Raw genomic sequence first — 24,047 nt, forward strand, 5'->3', positions numbered from 1 at the left:
GTATTGACGTGATAGCATGTGGGGAGCACGTACACATTTCTAAGGATGTCTCAGGTTGTCAATCAAGATCATTTTTCAAGTTCAAGGTAAATCAAAATGTGACCTAGTTCCCAATTTGCAGACTAGGTGTGATATTTGACATGTCGATTTAACATCCCCTCCCTCTGCCCCCAGTGCTAATTACAGTGTTTTCTAATTTTAAAGGTAGTGCTGGAAGACCAGCTGTCCTCATGCCACTTATAGATAAATAGCCAACATGAAAGGGGAGAAAACCACATGGCACTGAATGACAGACTGTGACCCTTTCAGTAGATTGGTACAGAGAAGTAATAGAGCATGAAGCATCCTCTTGTTACCTGTACTGTGTTCATCACACATAGAGGATGCTACCCCTCCCTTCTCTGCAATCGGTGGGCAGCGAGCTGGAGCAAGACACAAGCTGTATCAGATACAGATTAATTGCTTTCTCACTGGAACCATGCAGGGACTGACCACCGGACTTTGAGTTAGCTCTGAGAGCTGGTCTGGTTTGGCCTTCACAACTATGCTGCCTCTTATTAAGCGCTTAGGGCAAAGCTGTCATTTAGCTTTTAAGTTAAATAGTCCATCTGCTCAGCTACTAGTGGCTCAGTCCAGCACATGGCCAAGGTGACAAACTAGGGTCCTAACAATAAAATTCCAAAAGCATCTGCAGTTTATGACAGCCCTGCCAGCAATTTCCCAAGGGCTTTGTGGCCTCCCAAAGCAGCAGCACTGCCTCAGACACACTTCAGGTTGTCATATTAAGATTTCCCTGACTGCAGTCAAGCCAAGTTTTTTTTCCTGTTGCATCCAGGCAGTTACCACAGACACAAAACAGTCAGGCAGAAAGCTGACACTAAGAAGTAATAAACAGTTTTACTTCCCTAACTGCTCTGCTATAATTAGGCTTTACAGTGGGTTGCTATGGATGGACGTTTATCCCAACATAAGACCCTGGAGCCTAAGAATTATGAATCCACCCTGTAACAGTTTTATCAGGCTGCAACCTAAACAAATTCTTTCCATCTTACCACCGATATTTAAAAAATTCTGCAGCAAAAGAGAGTTGTGGGGTCAGCTCCACAGTTGATGTAAATCAGCATAGCACAGATTACTTCAAGGGAGTGATGCAGATTTACATTGGCTGGGGATCTAGCCCCAGAGCTGTGTGGAAAAACTTGGGTGGAGAAATCTACGATGTCCCTCCAGCCCAAAGCCACCTTGCACCCTCTAAGGTGTAGGCCATTTCAGGGCTGAGATGTACAGTGGTATAGATTTGGTAGCTGCTCTAAGCTATGGCAGCCTAACCAGAGCTATGCCCACCCCTCATGCCCTGGCCCTATCTTCCTTTAGCACCTGTTGATTATGCGGGAGGACAGCACAGGGCTTGTTATGATAGCCTGACATCGTGCTTATCTTTCTGTCCTGTCTGCACATCCATAACATTGTATGCTGACAAGAATCCCAGCTTTCAGGTCCAATCCTGCTCCCAGGGAACTTGGGGAGGTTTTGCTACTGAATCCTTAGAGAGTGAGGTCTGGTTTTCAGTCTCTGCCAGCTGGCCAGAGGAAGGTGGTGTAACCGGCATGGCCCAGTTTGTGCTGAGAACTTGTTCTGTCACTACATGTGTGGCCCAGACATTTATCATAAACATACTTCTAACATGATTGCTGCTGACTTTCATTAACATGTGCCTTTTGATTGTGCCTTTGGGCACAGCTTTGCCACCCTGGGAACAACCATTGGAAAAACACTTTAAAGGCAAAACCCCATCCCTGCTGCTCTTTTGAAAGGGAGTAATTTAGTACTGGTCGAAACTATCAGGTTTAGACACACATCTGCCATTCTGCTTCAGCTGTATTGACTGATGCACTCAGGCTCCCCATTCCCCATCCTATCCTGCACACCTGCTTAGGTTGAGTAGCAAAGCATCCGTCTGTGTCTGGTCTAGAAATACATTTGTTACAGTCCCTGGTCAAGCTGCAGCCGCCTCTACCAGTGGCCAGGAACACTGGTAGTCTGTATACCCCAGGGGTAATCAACACAGTTCATTCCCAGTGACTCATTAGTCCTTGGCCTCTGGTGGTGGCGTTAGTCATACTGATGTTCTTATACCAGGGGTAATGGTGGTTTGTGCACTGGGAAACCTGGGATTAGCACTGGCTTCACTCAGTAGTAACATATTCTTAACCATATCTTCTTTCCCTGGAGGGTGCACAGTGCTACAGCCATATTTTATAAAGGATTTCTGCCTTCAGGGGGTCGGGTTTTGACTTCTCCTTTACCTTTGTGGAAGGAGTCCTGACTATTTAAGTCTCTCCCCTTCCTTTTGTCTCCAAGCTATCTGGTGACTCCCAGAATTACAAATGAGACCCTGAAAAACACGGGAGCTGCGTCAGGCTGCTATAAAATGGAGCTGTAAGAACAATCAATAATGGATCGTGTAGGAAAGCTTTCAGACCTCAAAAATGTTCCCCTCCCTCTTCGAATGGCCTAACCCCTTCCAAGGAACAATATGCCTGCCCGCTGCATCATGATTGTGCATTGTTTTGGGGTTTCCTTTGACCTACATCAGGGCATAAGCAAATTTTAATCTAGTTGTATCTAATGAGGCTGCTGAGACACAGAGAATAGAGCTAATCAGCAGGGCTCATCATATGACAATTAACAAGGAGGCTGCTGCTGGAACTAAGAATTTCACTCCTAGCCAATGGGTGCATGGGGTAGGAAGCAATTTCTGTCTCTTATTACACTCAATCATTTGTTATCCTTTTTAAATGCATACTTATAACCTTCATTTCCCCTTTTTTTTCTTCCCCCGAGTTACTTTATCTTTTCTTCCTTCCAATTCCTGCATTGATATATGATCAGACTGCAGTTGGCCATTTATTTTTTTAAGTCAGACATTTTTGTGACACACGTCTGCCGGGTTGCAAAATACTTGCAGCAAAGCCAAGCATCTGCTTTTTTTATTAATATATGCTGGGGTCATGCTGTCAGCCTCTAACTCCACAGCACAGGAGGAGCATTTCTCAAAAGGCCAGGTCTTTTCCAGCAAGATATTGTCCTGAATCATAAAACACTAAATGAGCATCATTAACGTTCAACAGAAGAGGAGTGACCATGTCTGCCCTCCTTTGACTGCTTCACACTTCAAAGACGCTTATCTCACTTCACCTTCCTTGTACTGAATTGCTGGCTTCTGGAAAGCCCAGGACAAATCATACTCCCTAAAGCAAAACCTCACACAGGCATGGATATGGTTATAAAACCCCAAATGTTCTGACTGGTGATAATATAAACACTCCTCCACCAAGCAAGGAACATTCTCACTTCCTGGGACATTATGGAAACCACAATTTTAGCTATATTCTAGATAGCTCCCCACCCCCACCCAGGAGTGGCTGTGCAGAAAGAGAAAGGCGCTCTGCCTAATGAACCATCTCTCCAGCACCCCAGCTTGAAGGTGTGGCATTTCTGATCCACATTCCCTGCTATGCAGGTCACCATTCCCAGCCCCACTTGCTTGCCCTACTGAATAACAGCTACAGAACGTACAGAAGAGGAAATAAGCTATACCAATTACCCTGCTTTGACGTGAGCAACTCTGGTTTCTAACCTGGCTACTTTCAGATATACAGAACACCTTCCTGGGCGCACAGGTTTCTGCAGCATCTGTTTCTTAGTCTTTGCTGGGCTGCCCTCTGAAAAAGAGTATTTAACACTTCCTCTTGAAGCTCACTGTCTACTCAGTGGCAAACCAGCCAGCTTGTGATGGAAGCAAATTTCTTTGAAAGATCCTGTCTATCTGGGCAAACTGCAGTGCTGGAGGAATAACAGCAACAACAATCTGGCTTCAGAGTATCCTGCTGCTTCAGAGATTTACTGGCAAAGATAATGATCTGTACCGAGATTCCTTGAAATGCTGCTATCCTGGAGCCAGTTCAGTCCTCGGAGCATAACACTGCTCTCCAACAGCCGCACCTTGAAATGCAGCTGCCACCTATGGTACACATTAGCCAGTTAGTCAACAAAACCAAAGGGGAGGTTGCCAACTCCTTCAAAAAATGTGGAGAGATGCCGGTTTATCAAGTGGCAGGGACGAATCTTGCAACAACTATTTAAACATTAACAAGGCTGCCCTCATGCTTTCCATTGCCATTTTGGTCATTTACTTTCATGGAGACCTGAAACTCCATATGTATGCCAGTGAGTTTACATGGAGTTCTCCTGTATTTATGTATTATGTTCGCAAGAACTCATTAAAGGAATGTTAAGGTTGCAAGACAGGCACTGAATGTTAGAAAATGCTGAACTGAAGGTGGATTCTGCCCCCTCGCCCCTTAATTTATCCTCTTGTGCCTTTGTATTATTTCAACAGTCATTAATTCAGCAAAGCACTCAGGAAAGTGCTTTTGATCTTTCATCACAGGCTGCAGCTTTATTATTAAGTAAGGGCGAGGTTGAGATTTGGACTATGCAGTCTGCACAGGCATGCATGGGGATATTAGATCCCTGTTTGGGCTTGCTGGCTCGTGAATTACTCCAAGCCTGCAGGAGTAACTGGGCTAGGCCACCCGGTTGCACCATCATATTCATTCCCCAATCAAGCAGGCAGGAAATAATTGGGAAGTGAGTGATATTTTATCTCCACATCAGCCCGCCCATTCAAATGGGTTAGGTGGTACTGTCACTTGCTCCAGTCTACCTTGCTGAGGACTGTACATAAACACACTGCCTGTCCTTTGGGCTTTCTAAAGAATGGATTTCCTGTACTTTTGCCCTCTGCACAGCAAACATGTATACAATGAACAGTGACCTTGACTGTGATTGAGCCATGCAGTGCCTGTGCATGTGACAGGTTAAACTATTATGAGAATACACCAGCCCCTTGTTCCCCTGTCCAGAGAGAGAAGAAGCTAGGGAGAATGGGTAGAGCAACAAACAGCCCACTCTTCAACTCTGATTTGCAGCTTGTAACTTTCCAAAGCTGAAGCGAGCAAACGCAGTCACAGAGCCTTCAAGGCTGGTTAAATAATTTCAGATTGGCTCTGCTGTCAGGCTGTAAAATACTTAACAAATGGGAAGAGATCCCAAGGGTATCCTTTTCAGCCTGCTGGTATTGAAAAGGAAGTGTTCTTTTTTCAGGAGTTTCTAGCCAAACTCAGCAGTTGTTAGATCTTTTTTAAAAGATTAGCCCATTTCTCACCTCAGGCTCAGTCCCAGTTTCTAGATGCTAAGGAGACTGACCCAGCAGATCTGAAAGGGAGGAACTAGCACTTCTCTTCATTTCTTATCAGATTTATAGGACTAGCTGTTGCCTTTCCAATAACCTTATATTAGTTCAATTTGTGCACCTGGCAGGGCTCCCTGTGCTTCTTGGAAGTGACCCTTTGTGTCTTCTTGAGGGGCAGATGGGCACAAAGTCTTTTGACATAGTGCCACCTGTATTCCAAAGCCAATAAGCCAATGCTGATCAACACAACAGTTGGCAGGCCACCTGACTGACTACCATGGTCAGGGTGGAGGGGTTTTGTAGGCATTGTGGCAAAACCGGATTTTAAGGATGGTTTTAAAGGACAATTAGGTTACTTTGTGTATGTTTTTAGAGAGCATCTTGAATGTGGGTAACTAACCCTGTATTTTGATGGATCTTGAACCAAGTGGTTAGCTAATATTTGGGGCTTTGCTAAGTTACTTCTACTAAGAAGAGAGATACAAGCTACGCATTTCTTTGGCATAACCCTGTTTATCTATGAGGGACATTCACAAAGTCCTTGGACCGCTGTGAACAGTAGCACAAAATTACACCAGGCAGTTTGCTTTGCTCAGGAATCTGAGCTTGTATCTCTGCAGGTACTGTGCCCAAAAGCAGTTCTGTCTGTCTTGGCTCCTTCCCAGGGCCTCACTCAGAATATTTTTTTTCTGCTATTTGCTCACTATCTCCCTGCTTTCTGAGGGCTGCTAGGTACAAGGAGCAGGATGCCCTTTTTCTGCAGAATATATACTTATGCTCAACCTGGGTAAATTCCATTTGAAAAGCCAGCGGAAGTGAATGCTGCTAGAACGAGCCTTTAACTTGTACAAGGGCTGCAGCTCATAGCTGGCCCTGAGGTGACAGGTTTAGCAGCATTGTGACCCAAGTAGGAGTAGGACAGGTAGGACTTGCTGAGGAGAATTAAGCTTCAGAACTTCTGAGGCATCCTTAACAGGAAGATCAAGAGGACAGGACCCATAAAGCAATGCTGTCAGCCCTGCATCTGCATATCATAGAAGCATAGAAAATTAGGGTAGGAAGGGACCACAGGAGGTCATCTAGTCCAGTATGCTATTAGCTTTCTTGGCAACAAGGGCACACTGTTGGCTCATATTCAGCTTATTGTCCATTGTAACTGGCAGGTGCTTTTCTGAAGAGCTGCTGCCCAGCCAGTCAGCCCCCAGCCTGTACCAGTGCATGGGATTTTTCCATCCTAAGTGCAGGACCTTGCACTTGTCCTTGTTGAACCTCATGAGATTTCTTTTGGTCCAATCCTCCAGCTTGTCTACATCACTCTGAATCTGAGCCCTACCCTCCTGCATATCTACTACTCCCCCCAGCTTGGTGTCATCTGCAGACTTGCTGAGGGTGCACTCTATGTCATTTTCCAGGTTATTGAACAAAACCGACTAACCCCTGGGGCACTCCACTTGATATCAGCTGCCAACCAGAGATCAAGCCATTGATTGCTACCCTCTGAGCATGATGCTTCAGTCCGTTTTCTATCCACCTTACAGTCAATTCATTCAGCCTGTACTTCCTTAGCTTCCCTGTGAGAATGTTGTGGGAGACCATATCAAAAGCCTTGCTAAAATCAAGGGGAGACCACTTCCGCTGCTCTCCCCGCATCCACAGAACCAGTCATCTCATCATAGAAGACAATCAGGTTGGTCAGGCATGTCTTGCCCTTGGTGTATCCTTGCTGACTAATCCTAATCACCTTCTTCTCCACTGAGTGCTTCAAAGTGGATTCCTTCAGGAACTTTGCCATGATTTTTGCTGGGGCTGAGATGAGGTTGACCAGTCTATAGTTCCCTGGATCATCCATTTTCCATGTTTTAAATATGGACACTATGTTTGCCCTTTTCCAATCAACTGGGACCATTCATGATCACCATGAGCTTTCAAAGATGATGGCCAATAGGACTGCGTGAAACTTCGGTCCCAGATTCGATTTACCAGAGATTTGGCCCTATTTGGTGGCCGAATCTGCGAATCCGAATCAAATCAGGAGACCCTTTAATCTCTCCAAATCGATGTGGAGAGATTCAGAAAGATTTGACGTTCGGCCATAGACACAGCTTTAAATGTTTTTTCTGCATACTTCAAGGTAGCAGGTGACCAGTGAATGTTGCGATGCTGGGGTGGATGGAGCATCCCACAGGAGTGTAGGGGGGTGCCCAGTGTGCTCAGCAGCAGACCCGGAAGTGGACCAGAAGCACTTCCGAGTCTGCTGGGGAGCACATGGGGGTGCCCCCTGCACCCTCCTGGCTCAGTAACTGCTGCCTCTTGGGCCTGGGGGGGGACACCCAGGGTCCCCCCATGGCTGATCGCCAAGCTATGGGAGCATGGAGGGGACCCCCAGCATGCTCAGCGGATCTGGCAGTGGACCAGAACTATTCCGGTCCACTGTTGGGTTTGCCGCCGGGCACGTGGAGAGCCCCCCCACACGTTCCTGTGGGATGCCTCATCCGGCTCACCATTGCAGCACTCATGAGTTGCGCCTGGTACCTCAAGGTATGTAGAAAAAACATTAAAGCTGTATCCATGGCCAAATCAGAGAATCAGCATCAAATCTTCAGATTTGGATTTGGCTAAATCGAATCAGGGACACTGATCCGAATCAACAAATCAAATCATTGTCCCCAATTCGGGCCAAATCTGAATCAGATACAGCCCATTTTGCACACCCCTAATGGCCAGTGGCTGTACAGTCACATCAAGCAACTCCCTCAGCACCCTTGGGTGCATCCCATCTGGCTCCATGGACTTGTATATGTCCAACTGTTCTTTCACCACTGTTGGCTGCTCACCTCTACCATATCCCAGCATCCCCTGCTATTTTTTACCCTAGGCTTGACCTCTTGCTTTAGTTGAACATTGTTCTTGTTTTTGGATAGAGTTCAGCCACTACCTTTGAAAAGAACTGGGACATAAACATGCCCCATTGAAAAAGCAGGGAGCTGTGGACTTTTTATTATTTTCAAAATAATTACTGATTAACATCTTATTTGTAATTGTAACTCAGAGACTACATATAAAGAGCTACACCTCACAGAAAAAGGCAGAACAAAAAGTCCCTGCATAAAGGCCCTCAGTACCTTGTGTCAACTATTCTAAGTTTATATTGCAAAATAAGCCACAATTATACCCATTTTTCAGCCCCTTTCCTGACTAATGAAATCTTTGGAGTTAAACAGTTTGACTCCTACTAGTGCCCTGACAGTACAGCAGAGCAAGTAATTTGCAACAAATTACTTGTTTGCTGAACTTAGGTCTGGTTCAGCTTGATAGTCATCCCCAGACAGCTTATGATTTTCTCAGGTTTATTCAAGATTTGAAAACATTTGATGAACCTTAAAAAAAATATATTGGATGGCAGGCAAGGGCAGATCCAGGATTTCCCAAAGGGGAGTGGGAGAGCAGCAACCTGTACTGAAAACCCATGGTGGCAGCGCCTGCTCCCAACCTCCTCTGCTTCCATCAGTGTGGGCACACTTTTTAACTCCCTAAAGCAAGTGAAAATCCCCTCTCCTACCTAGAGGCACCCCCACTCCCCCCCCTGCCCCAATTACCTTTCCTGCCACTGCTGCTTTCTCTACTGCTTGAGGGCAAAGAGGCTGTAGAGCCAGCAGGGCTAAGTGGGGTCTGTGCTCAGCTGGGGAGGGGACAGAGGCAACAGTGTGTCAGGAAAGTAACTTCCCCCACCTTGCGTGGAGCAGGGAAAGGAAACCATCCAGCCATTCCTGCTACCATTGTTCGTATCCCCAGCTGAGCCCATCTCCTGCACAGTGGGCAGGAATGGCTCCGATGCTTCCCCACAGCCAGGACAGTGGGGAAAGTCAGGCGGGGGAAATAGGTCAGCGGGGCAGAGAGGTTGCCTGCCTTTGAGCAGCAAGGGGAAGGGAGGAAGGCTTTTCACCTGCTTTAGGAACTTAAAAAATGCCCTGGAGGCTTCCATGGTGCAGTGTGATCCAAAAGGGGGCCACCCTCTTTTGGATCACACTGCACCATGGAAGCCTTCAGGGCCTTTTGCATCCCCTCTGGATCCAGCTCTGCAGGTTATTCATGAGTAGCTATTGTGAGAGGTAATTAATTATTCTAAATACAAAGGATCTATTCATTTTGATTTAGGACATAGGTTGTGCTGCATTGTTTCCATTTTCCAGTTACGTAAGTATAATTCTGGTGCAAATATTTGTTTTTGCAGTATCAAAATTTACTTTGCATCAAAGTTTTCTTGTGCTCACATAAATGTTGCTCCTTATACCAGCACTTCTGCTTTGAAGCTTTACTAGAATGCTTGTGAAAACCCAACCCCAGCACAATAGATGCCAATTTAATATTTTATGCAACATTTACAGTGGGTTTTTTGGTGGTGTTTTATTGTGATAATGTACAACCTTTAAACAGAATAAAAATGTACATACATGTCCTGCATTATCTTGCTTTTGCTTAAATGGGGCATGTATTATCTTTATTCTATATTTTTAAAGTGCCTTGCATAATGGTGACCTGGTTCCTGACTACTGGCATTTGACAAAATGGAAATAAGTAATATTGATTAAGGTATAATTATAACACATAATGAAAAATACTATGTTTTCTTGTATACAATGCACACCTTTTCCACAAAATTGGGGTGCATTTATTATGCGAGGAGGCTGCTTTTATGCCAGGGTAGAAGCACCCTGCATTGATCCACAGTGTAACAGCTGTTGCATCACTATTTGGGTAGTTGATGGAGTCAGTTGATTTAATGGTTCGTCATTCTTCACTGCATGAGTTTTAACAATCATCTCTACTGTTCAGTGGTCTTGATGTTCTAATCAAGCTAACTTTTTAAAGGCAATTTTTCTGTCTGCTAGCTGCTCCTGGCCTCTTTTTCTCCTATTTCACAGCCTTGGAGACTCTTTAGCTCTTTTCAAAATCATAGCTCTACCCATGGAGACCAGTCTTCTGCAGTAGCTTGTGTTTCAGCTTTAGTTAAGCAGGAAAGGGAGAGTGAGTCACTGAAGATTAGGTCCTGTCCCTGCTCTATGCAGTCATAACTCTGGAAAAATCTTTTTTTCTTCATCCTGCCTGTCAATAACACATTGTCTATTATCTTCTGTGGTGTGTTGTATGAAAGGAAAATACAGTGTCCAGGGTGGAATGCATCCATTTATCAATGAAAATAAAATAAAGAGGGTTTGGTTTGGAGTCACCAGAAGATTTTACATTTTCAAGACTATCTTAGATACAGATTTTTCTTCAGGCTTAAATCTACAACAAATGCATCTCTTAATATCAAGCTACAGGAAGAAAAAGCTTTCTTTGCAGACACAAACTGTGTATTGAGTGCTTGACTCCAGATAGATGGTATTAGCTGGGATGATCCATTTAAATAGGATGCTTTCTTGGGAATAAATCCCATTTAAAATAATGCAGAGAGCTTAACAAGGAGACCTAGATAAAGAGGGCAATCTGTTTGATAGAGATACACCCTGTTGAAAGGCACTGTGTAAGTCCAAATCAGATAGGCATGGTAACAAAACAAACTGAGAGATGGAAAGTAGACAAATAAACACTCTTTGATTTAAGAAAGGCAAATCAGCTGGTCTTGAGTCCATGAGTGAGCTCCCTCCTCCCAAAATCATATCTCCTTCCCTGCCCTCTCCCCCGCATATGAATAAAACCAAGGACTTTCCGTTTCATAACCAAAAATCTTTCTAATTAAATTATAGGAATAGATGATAATGGAAAGGGCCTATTTGGCCCTTGGCAAACATTAAGATAATGGTATGATGGGTAGGCCTGTGCGAAGCTTCAGTCACTGATCTGATTCAGCGGAGATTCGGCCCAATTTGGTGGCCGAATCTCCAAATCTGAATCGAATCAGAGGACCTTTTAATCTCTCCGAATTGAACTGGAAACCTCCAAATCGATTTGGAGAGGTTTGGAGATTCAGACACAGACACAGCTTTAAATAATTTTTCTACATACCTCTAGGTAGCAGGGGCTCATGAACATTGTAATGCTGGGGCGCATGGAGCGTCCCACAGCAGCACAGGGGGGCTCCCCAGTGCACTTGGCAGCAAACCCAGAAGTGGACCAGACGCACTTCCAGTCCACTTCTGGGTCCCCCGGGGAGTGTGCTGGGCCCCCCCCCCCATGCCATCTCGGCTTGGCAACTGGTGACTCTTGGGTCTGGGGGGCACCTGGGGTCTCCTCATGGCCGACCGCCGAGCTGGGGGAGTGCGGGGGGACACCCAGTTCACTCCCTGATGGACCTGGGTTCACTGTCGAGCATTCAAGGGGTCCCCCCGCACTCCTGTGGGATGCAGCAGTCACATGACATGCCTGCTACCTCAAGGTATTTAGAAAAAACTTTTAAAGCTGCATCTATGTCCGAATCACTGATTCTCCGAATAAGCATCAAATCTTCATATTTGGATTCGGCTGAATCGAATCAGGGACGGTGATCCGAATCAATGAATCACATCGTAGTCCCTGCTTCAGGCCAAATCTGAATCCAAATCAAATAGGGCCTGCTTCACACACCCCTAGTGATGGGATCTGGTCCTCAAACCCAGCAGTCATGAGTCCTGCCATCTACATGTGACATGGCAGGATGTCTAATTGTTGGGACTGCAGCTTGATCCCAACCATGTCATTATTTTAATGGGAAACTTGCAACCCAGTTGGGGCTAGAAAGGTTCCCATCTGAGGGAGCTGAGGGTTTAACACTTCCCTGTACTTGATAACTAAGCAGAGAGATTTAGCTTAACTCCTGTCCCCAAGCAAGCTGTAGAGCAAGGATTTTTAAAGTGACAGGTTGCAGTGAGTCCTGCAGCTCCCTGTAACCCAGCACCACATTGGTTGCTTTGCCCTGCAGCTCCACAATACCCACAAGCCCATCCGCTGGGCTGGGTTGCCAGCAAGTCATGGGGCTCGCCGTGATATGACATGTTGCTTGTATGCCTCATAGCTCCCAAGGGCCCAGTAGAGCTCAGTAAGGCCCAGTAGAGCTAAAGAGGTTTTTCAGTACCAAATTAGCCATTACTTTCTCCTGCATAGATCAGCAAACAGGTCAGGGGTCTAAAAAACCTACAGATGAAGCAATTTGTCCAAAAGTAGAGAATTGGGAACAGAACCCCTGACAAAGGGCTTACTCCTATTCCATAACTGCAGTGGGATCAAGCTGTGCAGTAGAGGGGGACCTGAGTTAAAGGAGTAGATTTTTTAGACTCGTCACTTTGTCTCTGACACCTCTCAGCTGAGGGAATATCTATTAACTTAAATTTTTAGACAAGCCTTATAGCTACCATAAATGGAAGCTGGGGGTTGCCATATTTTGACTATGTTACCTGTCCCTTGCCACACCTTTTACAGCCCCTAGGGAAATTCCTTCCCACAAGGAAGTTGCTCTGCTGGCTTTAGGGCTGTTTTGTGCAAGGCAAAATATGGAGAACTGTATCTTTTAAGACACTTGCAGTTGGAACAAGTTGTATTGTCCAGAAACTCAAAACTGATCACTGAAGGAAGGAAACTGACTTCTGAGAAACTTCATGGCTCTGAAGGATTTGAAATAATATGTGATGCCATGCGTAAAACTCAGATACCCTCAATGGGAGAATGGATCAGTTAAAAGCCACCCAAGTTGAAATTCTGGAAATGTAGAAGACAAGGTTTAAACAGTGCTTCACTTCATATTTGCAAACAAAGAATGTCACCCCCCCAAGGGGACCATTAGAAGGTAATTCAGTTTCTGGCATGAACTTGCTTTGAAGTACAAGATAGTTTTTAGTAATTTAAGTTATCTCATGAAGAAAATGCTAACTAGGAAACCAATGCAGAAATGTAAGATTGCTATGGTTTTAAACAGTACAGAAAGAAAGTAAAAACCTAGAAGGCTGGCTTTCTAGCCTTAAATGACTCTTGCAATCCTGGAGCAATCAATCCTTGATTAGAGACACATTTGGAATTTGGAATCAAGCCCCCCCACCCAGATCACTGGAAGGCAAAATTAACACTTTCTAAAGCAATTAGAATTTGCCAAGAAAAGAACGTCTCTTGGTCACTGAAACTTATGGAAGGTTAACAGTGGTCTGACACCACCCAGGTTAGAAAATCCAAAATACTACAAGAGATACCTGATTCACAGAGATTTTTTTAGGGTTACCATACATGCAAGTTTTCCTGGACATGGAATCTGTTTTGGCATTCTGGTCTCCTGTCTGGTTGGGTTTTTAAAATGCAAGCATATGCCTCTGGCTTTTCCCAGGCACTTCCAGCTTGGCTGCTTGGAGCTGGGGGCAGTGGGACAAGGTGATTGGCTGTTAGGGGATTACGTGCTCTGCACACGGGCCGGCAGCTGCTCGCAATAAGAGAGCCACAGACCCAGAGAGAGAGAGAGAGAGTGAGAGAGTGTGTGTGTGTGTGTGAGCTGCATGGGCAGCAGGGCTGGAGGGTACAGGGGCCTGTGGGTTGGAAGAGAGGGGCACCAGCGGGGTTGGCGGAGGCAGGGGGCTGCAGGTCAGGAGTGAGGGGCACTGGCAGGGCTGGGGGGGGAGCAGGGGGCTGCGAGTCAGGAGTAAAGGGTACTGGGAGGGCTTAATGGAGGTAGGGGCTGCAGGGCTGAGAGACAGGGTACAGTGGATCAGGAGTGAGAGGCAGCAGCAAGGCTGGTGGGGGGGCTGTGACTTAGGAGTGAGGAGCAGAGGCATGACACAGGCATATCACTACCCACCCCCACAATCATATACCCCTTTCCTCTCTCCTCTTCCCACTTCCCCCTCCACAGGTGTCCTCTTTTTTATACTGGAAATATGGTAACCCTAGGTTTATGGAACTGAAAGTCTGAGTCCACAAAATAATCATCTAGTAAAAGAGGGAAGTGGAATAGATTACATCAGCTGGCCATAGCGCCAGCCAAGCGACCACAGCAACAATGAAGAGAGTGACAATAAAACCAGTAGCCCAGAGGAAGTCTTCATGGAGCAGTGGACAGCATTGCAGCAAAAGGCAAATGAAACACTTAACTTGGACACAGGTGCAGAAGCCAGGAAAGTGGTTATATTCACGGGGAAAGAAAAGCCACAGCAGTAGAAGATAAATGAGCATATTAAAGGATTATGATGGTGGTCTTGTCTCACTGAGGAAGTATGTGAATTAAATGTGTAGGTGTATAACAAAGGGAAAAGATGCAGCTCTCAGTGGTATCAAAGGAGAGGAAAAATACCCATATGGAGTTAAAAATTTGTCAAGCTTGGATCTCATCCATCATTGGAGAAGTATGAGCCAAGACAGTCAAGGAAGATTTCAGATATGTCTTCTAGGGGATAAGGAAGATGTCAGAGTGCAGGACAGAGCTGAAGATGCCCAATTCATCTTACACTTCATACCCTTAAGGAAGTTCCTCTTGCCCAAAGGCAGAGACTAAAAGAGTTCAAAGGATAGAGCCTTTGTTTGTGCATGATGCATCACCTTTACTCTGGCAGGTACCCTTAGAAAACAAGAGCATACATTTGTGCAAATTTAACACCAACTTTGGGAGACATTGTTTCCTTGAACTACTCAGTACCCAGGACTACATTCAAAGTGTTTTTCGTAGGAAATGACAATTTTTAATGGGATAAAGCTGCCTTACATATCACTGTGTGCGCCCACTTAATCAATCCTTAACTTAAATTGGGGAAGAGGTGGCTGGCACAATCCATGGGCCATTTACCATTGCCTCCTGAAGCACAATTTGTGAATCATTGATATATAATGTGCTATGATCTAGATCATGTCCAGCTGGTGGCCCCATGCAAGTCCTGAGGTTCTCTGGCTGCTGCTGTACTCATTGCTCTGGCTGCTGCTGCAGTCAGGATCTCCAGGCTCCCTCTCCCTTTTCAGGCTTTCACTTCCTGCCCTTACCCTGAGAGCCAGGGGCTGGAGAAGCCTACAGCCAAGGTAGTGGGAGGAAGTGCTGCCTGCCCACCTGCCCATGCCATGCAGTAGTAGGGGCACCCATACACCCACCCATGTGCACAGTAGGGGGTACTATCCACCTGCCTGGCCACATGGTGCAGTTTAGAGGGGGCTGCCTACCCGCATAGAGCCAGGGAAGGTTGTAAGGCGGGGCTGTGGTGCCACTGCTGGTGCAACCCCCATGGCGCATGGCTTCTGCTGACATAGCCCCCATGGTGCGTGGACCCCAGTTGCTAAAAGCTGGACAGCTCTGCCCTAGGTAGATGATATTTTCATCTGAGGAACAGAAAGACGAGAGGGCCTGATCATCTTTGGGAAAAGCCAGTGCTGTTGGGCTAAAGCTGAACAAAAATTTAAGTTGTACTGGAGACAACACAGCAAGATGTGTAGATAGATCTCAGTAAGCTAAAAATATAACTACCATGCCTGCCCCAGTGGACAAAGGATGGGTACAAAGATTCCTTGTGAGGGAGAACTATGGAGAGAAACTTGAACCTAATTGAGTCACATGAACCAGCAGGCTAAGTATTGCCCTGCTGAGCTGCTTGATGGGCATGGGGTTCATAGATTCATAGAAGTAGGGTCGGAAGGGACCTTGTAGATCATCAGGTCTGACCCCCTGCCCTGGGCAGGAGAGAAAAACCGAGCTCAAATGACCCCAGCCAGGTAGACGTCAAGCCTCCTCTTAAAGACCCCCAGGGTAGGAGCCAGCACCACTTCCCTTAGAAGTTGGTTCCAGATCCTAGCTGCCCTGAAAGTGAAGTAGTGCCTTCGAATGTCCAGTCTAAACCTACTCTCTAACAACTTGTGGCCATTATTCCTTGTTACCCCAGAGGGGGCGCTAGGGGGAACAAGGTCTCTCCCAAACTCTGCTGGTCCCCCCTAGTGAGTTTATAGATGGCCACCAGGTCCCCCCTCAGCCTTCTCTTGTGAAGGCTGAACAGGTTCAGGTCCTGTAGCCTCTCTTCCTAGGGCCTGCCCTGCTGTCCCTGGATCATGCGGGTGGCCCTCCTCTGGACCCTCTCAATGCTGTTCACATAACTCCTGAAGTGCGGCGCCCAGAGCTGAACACAGTACTCCGGCTGTGGCCTGACCAGTGTTGCATAGAGGGGGAAGATCACCTCCTTGGACCTACTTTAGATGCATCTGTGGATGCATGACAAGGTACAGTTAGCCCACTGACCGTGACCTCGCATTGTCGGCCCATGTTCATCTTGGAGTCCATAATGACTCCAAGAGCTCTTTCTGCCACTGTGCTCTTGATAAGGGAGTTTCCCAGCTTATAAGTGTGCTGCTGGTTCCTACTGCCTAAGTGCAGCACCCTGCACTTGTCAGTATTGAAACCCATCCTATTTTTGTTAGGCCACCCCTGTAACCTGTCCAGGTCCTGCTGTAAGCAGTCCTTCCCTACTAGCATGCCCACCTCACCCCAAATCTTGGTATCATCAGCAAATTTAAACAGACTGCTTTTCACGCCGTCATCCAAGTCACTAATAAAGAAATAGAACAGTGCGGGCCCGAGGACCAAGCCCTGGGGGACTCCACTGACCACTTCCCTCCAGGTCAAAAAAGATCTGTTCACCACCACACTCTGAGTACAATCCTTCAACCAATTTGCAATCCATCTGACTGTATAGGCATCAGTGCCACAGTCACCTAGTTTTTTAATGAGAATGGGGTGAGAGACCATGTCAAAGGCCTTGCTGAAGTCCAGAAAGACTACATTCACCACGACACCTGCGTCCAAGGATTTTGTGACCTGATCATAGAAGGCAATCAGGTTGGGCTGACAGGACCTGCCTCTAATGAAACTGTGCTGGTTGCCCTTGAGCATCATCCCTGCTGCTGGCCCATCACAGATGTGCTCCTTGATAATCTTTTCAAAGAGTTTCCCCAGGATTGAAGTAAGACTAATGGGCCTACAGTTGCCTGGGTCCTCCCTCTTCCTTATTTAAAGATGGGGACCCCGTTGGCTTTTTTCCAGTCATCTGGCACCTGGCCAGAGCACCACGAGTGCTTGTAAAGCCGTGCCAGGGGCCCTGCAATAACCCCTGCCAATTCCCTCAACATCCTGGGGTGGAGAGCATCTGGACTTGCTGATTTGAACATGTCCAGCCCCTCCAGAAGCTCTCTAACCCGGTTCTCCCCGACCTTAGGCCTGGTGGCGTTTCTCCCAAGTCCGTCTGGAATCTTGGTCAGGGAGTCCCGGTCCCTGCACAAGAAAATGGAGGCGGAGAATTTGTTAAAGAGGTGCTTTCTCCTCTGGTGCAACCACCAGATTGCCAAACATATCCTGTAGGGGCCCCACATTACCCAGTGCCTTCTTCATTCTCCGTATATATTTAAAAAAGGACTTTTTATTACCTTTGATCTTGATAGAAAATCTTAAAGGCCCATTCCTGAGGTTCTATGACAATGACTGCAATGTGAAACTGCCCGCAGATGTCTCCAAGATGGGATACTGGTAAAACCCTTTTTTCAGCAGTATGGTCAAAACTGCAGATGAGTGGCTTATACATCATGGACACAAAGAAAACTAAGTGCCATTACGTTCAGTACAGAGAGAGCCTTTTATCTCTGTCCATAGTTAAACTTCATATCTGTGTCTGACTCTGAAATTTGCTCTGAACTATTTTGGCCTTTGTTGAAAGAGGCCAGACACCCTCCTCTCATGTGGGGCAGCTTATTCCCAATCTCTGTTATCAATTTAGGGAGCATTTAGTACTAGATGGGGTTTTGTTTAAAGGCACCAGCATGGTGATTCCTAAGGTGGGGGTGGGGTACAGAAACATGCGGAAAGTTCATTTAGGGCTTGAAAAATGTAAGGGAAAATCTGAAGACATTTCATATGCCCTCTAACGGAACAGTAAATTGAAGTATCTGTTAAAGCTTGTTATGTAACAGAACTAAGGACCAGGTCAAGAGAGAGAACCTGTGTTGGTGGCATAAGAAAAATGGAACAAAGGCAGCATAGATTTACCCCCAGCACCACCCTTTCCTTAGCCAACAACTTATTCTAGATTATTCTTGCTTCCCTGAGATAGTAGTAATAGAAGATGCTTCAGCTAAAGAGGTATGTACATATTAAGTGCATTTTTGCTAGACAAGACATATCTGGTAATGGGCCACAATTAAATAGGCATGATAAAATAGTTTGCTGTGAGGTATGGATTGAGACATATTAGTCCCCATTATCCCCAGTCTAACAGTTCAGTGGCACATGGTGTCAAAACAATGAAGTGCCTACTTTTAAAAAATGCAGTGTCAGACTGATCCGTAATTAGCACTGTTAAATTACAGAATGACACCAATGAAGCATGGATTGTCACCTGCTGACATCTTGTTCAACATAAAGCCAAGAACAAGAATACCTGCATTGTTAGAAACTGTCAATGGGGGCTTCCAGAAGGATAGACAAGGCAAAACAGTTTGATTTGAGGTCCTGGTAACTACCACTTCATGAAAGCAATGTTGCACGTATCTACAATAGGAAATGATAGTTGAAACAAGAATGATGTTGGAAGAGGTAGTCACTCCATGCAGATACATAATATGGCGAAACGAGCAACAGCTTCTCTAGATCCCAGAAGGCAGGGAGATAACAGGCACTGAGTCAGCTGTTTTGCCTAAGGCCTGAGTGAGGCAAAAACTAGTGCAGGTTGGAATGGCTGAGCCCTGCAAAATGACATCACTAGGACAAATTGACTTATTGCTACTTGACAGTAGTGCTGATGTCCCAAGAGGGACCCGAAGGTCTGCACAATACCTGGGGACTCTCTGAGACTAATTGAATACTGTCAGTTAGTATTTGAAATTCTGGATTAACGTTAGTTACTGTGTGTGCTCAAGGAAGAAAGATGTGCACATTTTAAAGGGTCTGAGGCCAGTTGTGTAAACTGAGACTATGCAATGGTTGTGCAGATTCCGGTCGTGCAATGCTGGGCAGTTCGAACTTGGGATAAGTCTACATAGTGCAATGCAGAGCTGTGACGAGGTACTCCAGGAACAGTAGGACCATATTAACATAGTGCCTCACTCTTACGTGTTAAGTAGCCTTGCTAACATGGCTATAGTGTTTCCAAAATCCCAGTTATTTTTGCACAGCACTGTATTGTTCCATGTAGACATAACTCTCAAACGCTGAATGAAGCAGACCTCTGTTAGACCCCTTGGCTCTGAGTGATTTGTGAAGATAGGGTAAAAGATATGCCTTGATTCCTTTTACATAAGATGTATCATCTTTGGTTTACTTTGACAATATTATTATCTATCGTAGGGGGCAGTCCATTCCTGCAGCGATACAAGCATATGGTTATTTTCATGCAAAGTGTTCATCCAATCCCTTTGAAGTTAGTGGGGCAGCTCACTGTTTGTAAAGTTCTGCACGTGTAAAAACCTGCAAGATCAGGGCTGATATAGTGCCAAGGTGCCCTTCCTGGAATGCATCTTCCTCGTTCCTCCTATGTCACAAAAATGTATCATTAAAAATATCATTTACCAGCAACTTCTACATCCTACTCTTGCAAATACCACATATACTTCCTGTCTTAAGAGTAATCAATAGAGGCTTCTAAATTCATCATATCTTTAGCATCAGTTAGTGTTACTTCAGTTTCAAGTATGCAGGGTCTCTGCATGCATAAGAAAGTCATGATTAGAGGTCTCAGTGAAAACTGAGCCTCTTTGTGCTAGGTGCCGTTCAAACGTACAAGGACAGGACCTGCCAAACAGGCAAGACAGAAAAAGGAAATGTTATCTCCATCTTACATCTGAGGAGCTGAGGGGTAGAGAGATTCAGTTACCTGCCAAAGATCACACAGGGTGTCTGGGACCGAGCTGAAATCCAATTCAAGTGTTCTGAACACCATGGTAGTGTCTGAACTGTGATATTACCTTTTCTTCAGTCAGCATGACTTAGTGAATAGAGTAATGAGCTGGCATATAAAAGGTTTGGGTTCCCATTCCTGCCTCTATCACAGTTTTACTGAGTAATCATTGGCAAGTCATTCCACTTCTTCTTCCTTCAGTTTCCTCATCACTAAAAAGTGGATAACCTGCTTTTCATTATAAAGTACTTTCAGATGTAGTACTAAATGTACTTGATATTAATTAAAGGAAATGACCACGTAAAAAAATCTTGTCCAACTTTTCATTGTATAAATAATTTATTTAAGTTCACAGCGTCATGTTTGTATCATTAAAAAAAAAAAGAGAAAAGATGGAAGGAACAGAGGATATTATGTCAGGGTAGTATGAAATCAGAGTAGGCAGCATGGCATTTTTTCTCAAGTTCCAACACTAATAGGTACAGTGTGAAGAGAAAGTCAGAAGTGTGACTGGCATCTTGTGACATCTGCTAGAAAAGAAATACTCAAACCTCCTTTTGAGAAGACACAATCTTGAGAAAACCCACATTTGTTTTCATATTAGACTGGGTAAAGCTCTTTTTTCTGTGCATTTAACCATCATTGTTTCAGTCATCTTTATCAGGCCAATTACAGATGACAGTGCAGTTGAACACTATCACTGAACAGAGAAACATGCATTACAGTACTGAAATGTCACAGAAATACTGTTACCTATTGGAAAACTATTTTTAAGTTATTGCAAAAATGTACCTTTAGTGGCAATGGCCCTGGACCAGCATAATATCTATCTAGCAGAGTACTTAAGTATACACTTAAATGCTTTGCTGGATAGGATTAACTGGGACCAGTTTGCCTTACTGTGCAAAAAGGACCTGATCCTGCAGACACATATTTATTTGCATGATATTTATTTGCACGAAGAGTGCCACTGAAATCAATTAAATCTGCATGCATAGTTACTTATTGGTGCTTATGTCTGCATAATCAGGACCACAATCTGGATAGTAGACAAAATATCATAATTAATTCCTATGTTTATTGTCTTAAAGCAAGGTTTTTATTCAAAGGATTACATTTTATCCTTAGCTACTGTAAAGATCAGACAACAGTTGCAGCATCTGGCTTCTGTGGTGTCACAAAATGAAGGTTTGCACTTTCTCTCCTGTGGAACTACCAAATGTCAAAAGTGCTTAAGAGTGTTGTGAGTGAAGAAAAGAAAAAAAAAACCCAACAAAAGTCCAGAGCCGCCTCAAATAATGGGACCAGCCCATTCATTAGATCCAGGAACAAGTCACTGCTCATGTAAACTGGAATTCTGCAGGCATATAAATACTACTTGGTTTCAGTATCCGATTTCTACAAAATGCTACTTGGAAGGTACCGAGTTCATAGATAAGGGGAGAATCAGCTGCCTGAAACTCCCTGGGTTAAGTCTTTGTCTGTTTGGTGTTTTCCACAGCTGTAATTTAGGACCTGCATTCAAGCAGGAATGCCAGTAATTGGCTTGCCAGAAATGACCACGTTAAAACGAAATTTTCCACAGGCACAAAACAGTCACCGGAGATGTTCAAATCCTGAAAATTAGCTCTCATTTCCAAACACCCTTCTTGTGAAACTATAAGGGTAAAGACCGTGGTTTACTCAGTGAGGTGGTTTCCTGGAGAGAGAACAGGGGGGAAAAAAAACACTTCTATTCATTACCAGTCTGGTTCTTCACCCATCAACTTCAATGGTGAAGGGCCAGAATCTTGCTAAACAATACAAGGTTCAATCTTCTACCAGTGAGGTCAATAGAAGCAAGACAGTACTTGTACAGCAAATTCATAATTGGCTCAAATCTGCCTTTAACATGTGATTTGTAAGTAGGGCTCTCAACACAAATGTATTTAAAAATGTATCGTTTTCTTATTAAAAAAAAAAGATCACTCCAATTTCCCCAGTCATTTTTCTGCCCTCCCCTGCCCTTTTCAGGCAGACATCTTTTTAATTCTTCCTACTGGGGGTGGGGGGTATAAATTTATCTTAGCCACTCATAGTTTTGTATTCTGTTAGCCAAAGCACTGATTGGATTCACAGAACCTGTTTATATTCAAGTTTAACTACCACTGGCCTAAATCTTTTGTGTTCATCCATTGCTTTCATACTGATGCAATGAGGTGGACAGTTGGAGGCCTAGAATCCAACACTGTAGTGAGGTTTTTTTTCCCCACAGAAAATATAAATTGGACAAACCAGCTTGATCCAAATTAGACAAAAGAAACATACCTCTACCAGTAGGTTACAGTGATATAAAAGGGTGTGAGAAAGACCTATTCCTTCTCATTACAATAGGACACAGCCTCTGTTAAAAATAAACCTTTGATAATGTGACAAGAGATGTGAACACCCTTCATGGCAAAGTTCATACAGAACCCCTTGGAAGCAAATAGCTTCAAACTCAGCACCAAGTCAGCAGCTGGTCACAAACCATCCAGCTGGTTATAGCTTTAAATTCCATGTGGATCAATACATTTTTCTGTTTTTCCAAGGATGATGTGCACCCACTAGCAATTCCCCTTTAAGCACGCAGACTGCTACTGCAAGCAGCAGCGTATCATTCATTCACTGCTCTCCTACCTTTTGTTAGTCTGATTTTTTTTTTTCCAATTCATTTTTGGTGACCGTAACCTGCAAGTGGACCGAATCCAAGTGGTCCGGGGAGATGGCTGGTGCCAGCCCTGAGAAGCAGTTCTCCCCAGAGGCCAACATCCACCATTAAGCAACAGGGATCAGTATGTGTTTTCCTTTTCCTACCCTGGTTTTCCAATTGTGGGCAGGTCCCTCAGCATCCACTGCTCCCTGAAGCATTATTTCTTCAGCTCCACTTTCCCCAGAAGCCCTTCCCTTAGCCCCATATACACATACACACACTTAAAAAAAAAAAAAAATACAAGTTCCCAAGCCAGGAGCACATCCTAGTCTCTCTCAAGCAGGGTCCTGCCCTGTTCTGTCCAGCTCCTGGGCTTCCTTGTCCCACAGGTGCACCAAGGAAAAAGTCCTTCCCTCCAGAGGACGGAGGGGCCCAATGAGTGGCTCCTCAGGGAGTCCATGGGCCCCCAGCAGCTTCCTCCTGGGGCGGCTTTGGCTCATCCTGGTGGCTTTGGGGCCGAGGAGGGCAGCCAGGCCAGCCCCAGCCAGCAGCTTGCCCAGGTTGAGAAGTGGACGTGGGGAGAAGAAGGTGGCCTGAGCCATGCCCCTCTCACTCTGTGTGAGGCAGAGGCTGGTGGGCGTCCGGCGAGCCAGGGTTTGTTCCTCTGTCCCGATCCGGCACCAGCGGGCTCAGCTCGTGGTCTCGCTGGCTCCGGCGGCCTCCTCCCCTTTACCGTTTCTTCTTCTGCTTGAGGGACTTCCTACGCTTGAGAATCATCTCGTAGAGCTTGTCCATGCCCTCAGTGAGGCCCTCGCCGATGATGGCGCAGGCGGGCTGGATGTGGTAGGTGGTGGAGGGCGCCAGCTCGTGCAGCGCCAGCTGCTTCTCGATCTCGGCCACGGGCAGCGACTTGGGCAGGTCCTGCTTGTTGGCGATGACCAGCAGGGGGGTGCCCTGGTTCTCGGCAAACTTGGTCACCTTGTGCAGCTCCGTCTTGGCCTCCTCCAGCCGGTCCACGTCCACCGAGTCCACCACGTAGATGATGCCGTCGGTGCAGCGGCTGTAGGACTTCCAGAGCGGGCGCAGCTTCTCCTGGCCGCCCACGTCCCAGAAGTGGCAGCTGATGCCCTTGGCCGTGCCGTTGCTCAGCTTGATCTTCTCCGTGTTGAAGCCGATGGTGGGCACCGTGTTGACGAACTCGTTGAACTTGAGGCGGTAGAGCACCGTGGTCTTGCCCGCCGAGTCCAAGCCCAGCATGACGATGTGCAGGGACTGGAAGGCGGAGATGTTGGACGAGATGTTCCCCATGGCGCCC

The 24,047-nt window shown here is 45.7% G+C and overlaps 1 protein-coding gene across 1 annotated transcript; it reads right to left on the reverse strand.

Moving 5' to 3' along the window:
- Positions 1-20,381: 20,381 nt before the first annotated feature.
- ARL4C (ADP ribosylation factor like GTPase 4C) lies at positions 20,382-24,041 on the reverse strand. Its single transcript, XM_019523362.1, has one exon. It carries the CDS (start codon positions 24,038-24,040, stop codon positions 23,462-23,464), a length of 579 nt encoding a protein of 192 aa, XP_019378907.1. The 5' UTR covers position 24,041; the 3' UTR covers positions 20,382-23,461.
- Positions 24,042-24,047: the final 6 nt, after the last annotated feature.

Source organism: Gavialis gangeticus, unplaced genomic scaffold (genome assembly GCF_001723915.1).
Source record: "Gavialis gangeticus isolate Ggan-Ray unplaced genomic scaffold, GavGan_comp1, whole genome shotgun sequence".
In the NCBI taxonomy this organism is placed as follows: domain Eukaryota; kingdom Metazoa; phylum Chordata; order Crocodylia; family Gavialidae; genus Gavialis; species Gavialis gangeticus.

Bases quoted from the DNA above. Each gene is read 5' to 3' on its own strand.
- ARL4C (XM_019523362.1), bottom strand. From the start codon at position 24,040: ATGGGGAACATCTCGTCCAACATCTCCGCCTTCCAGTCCCTGCACATC.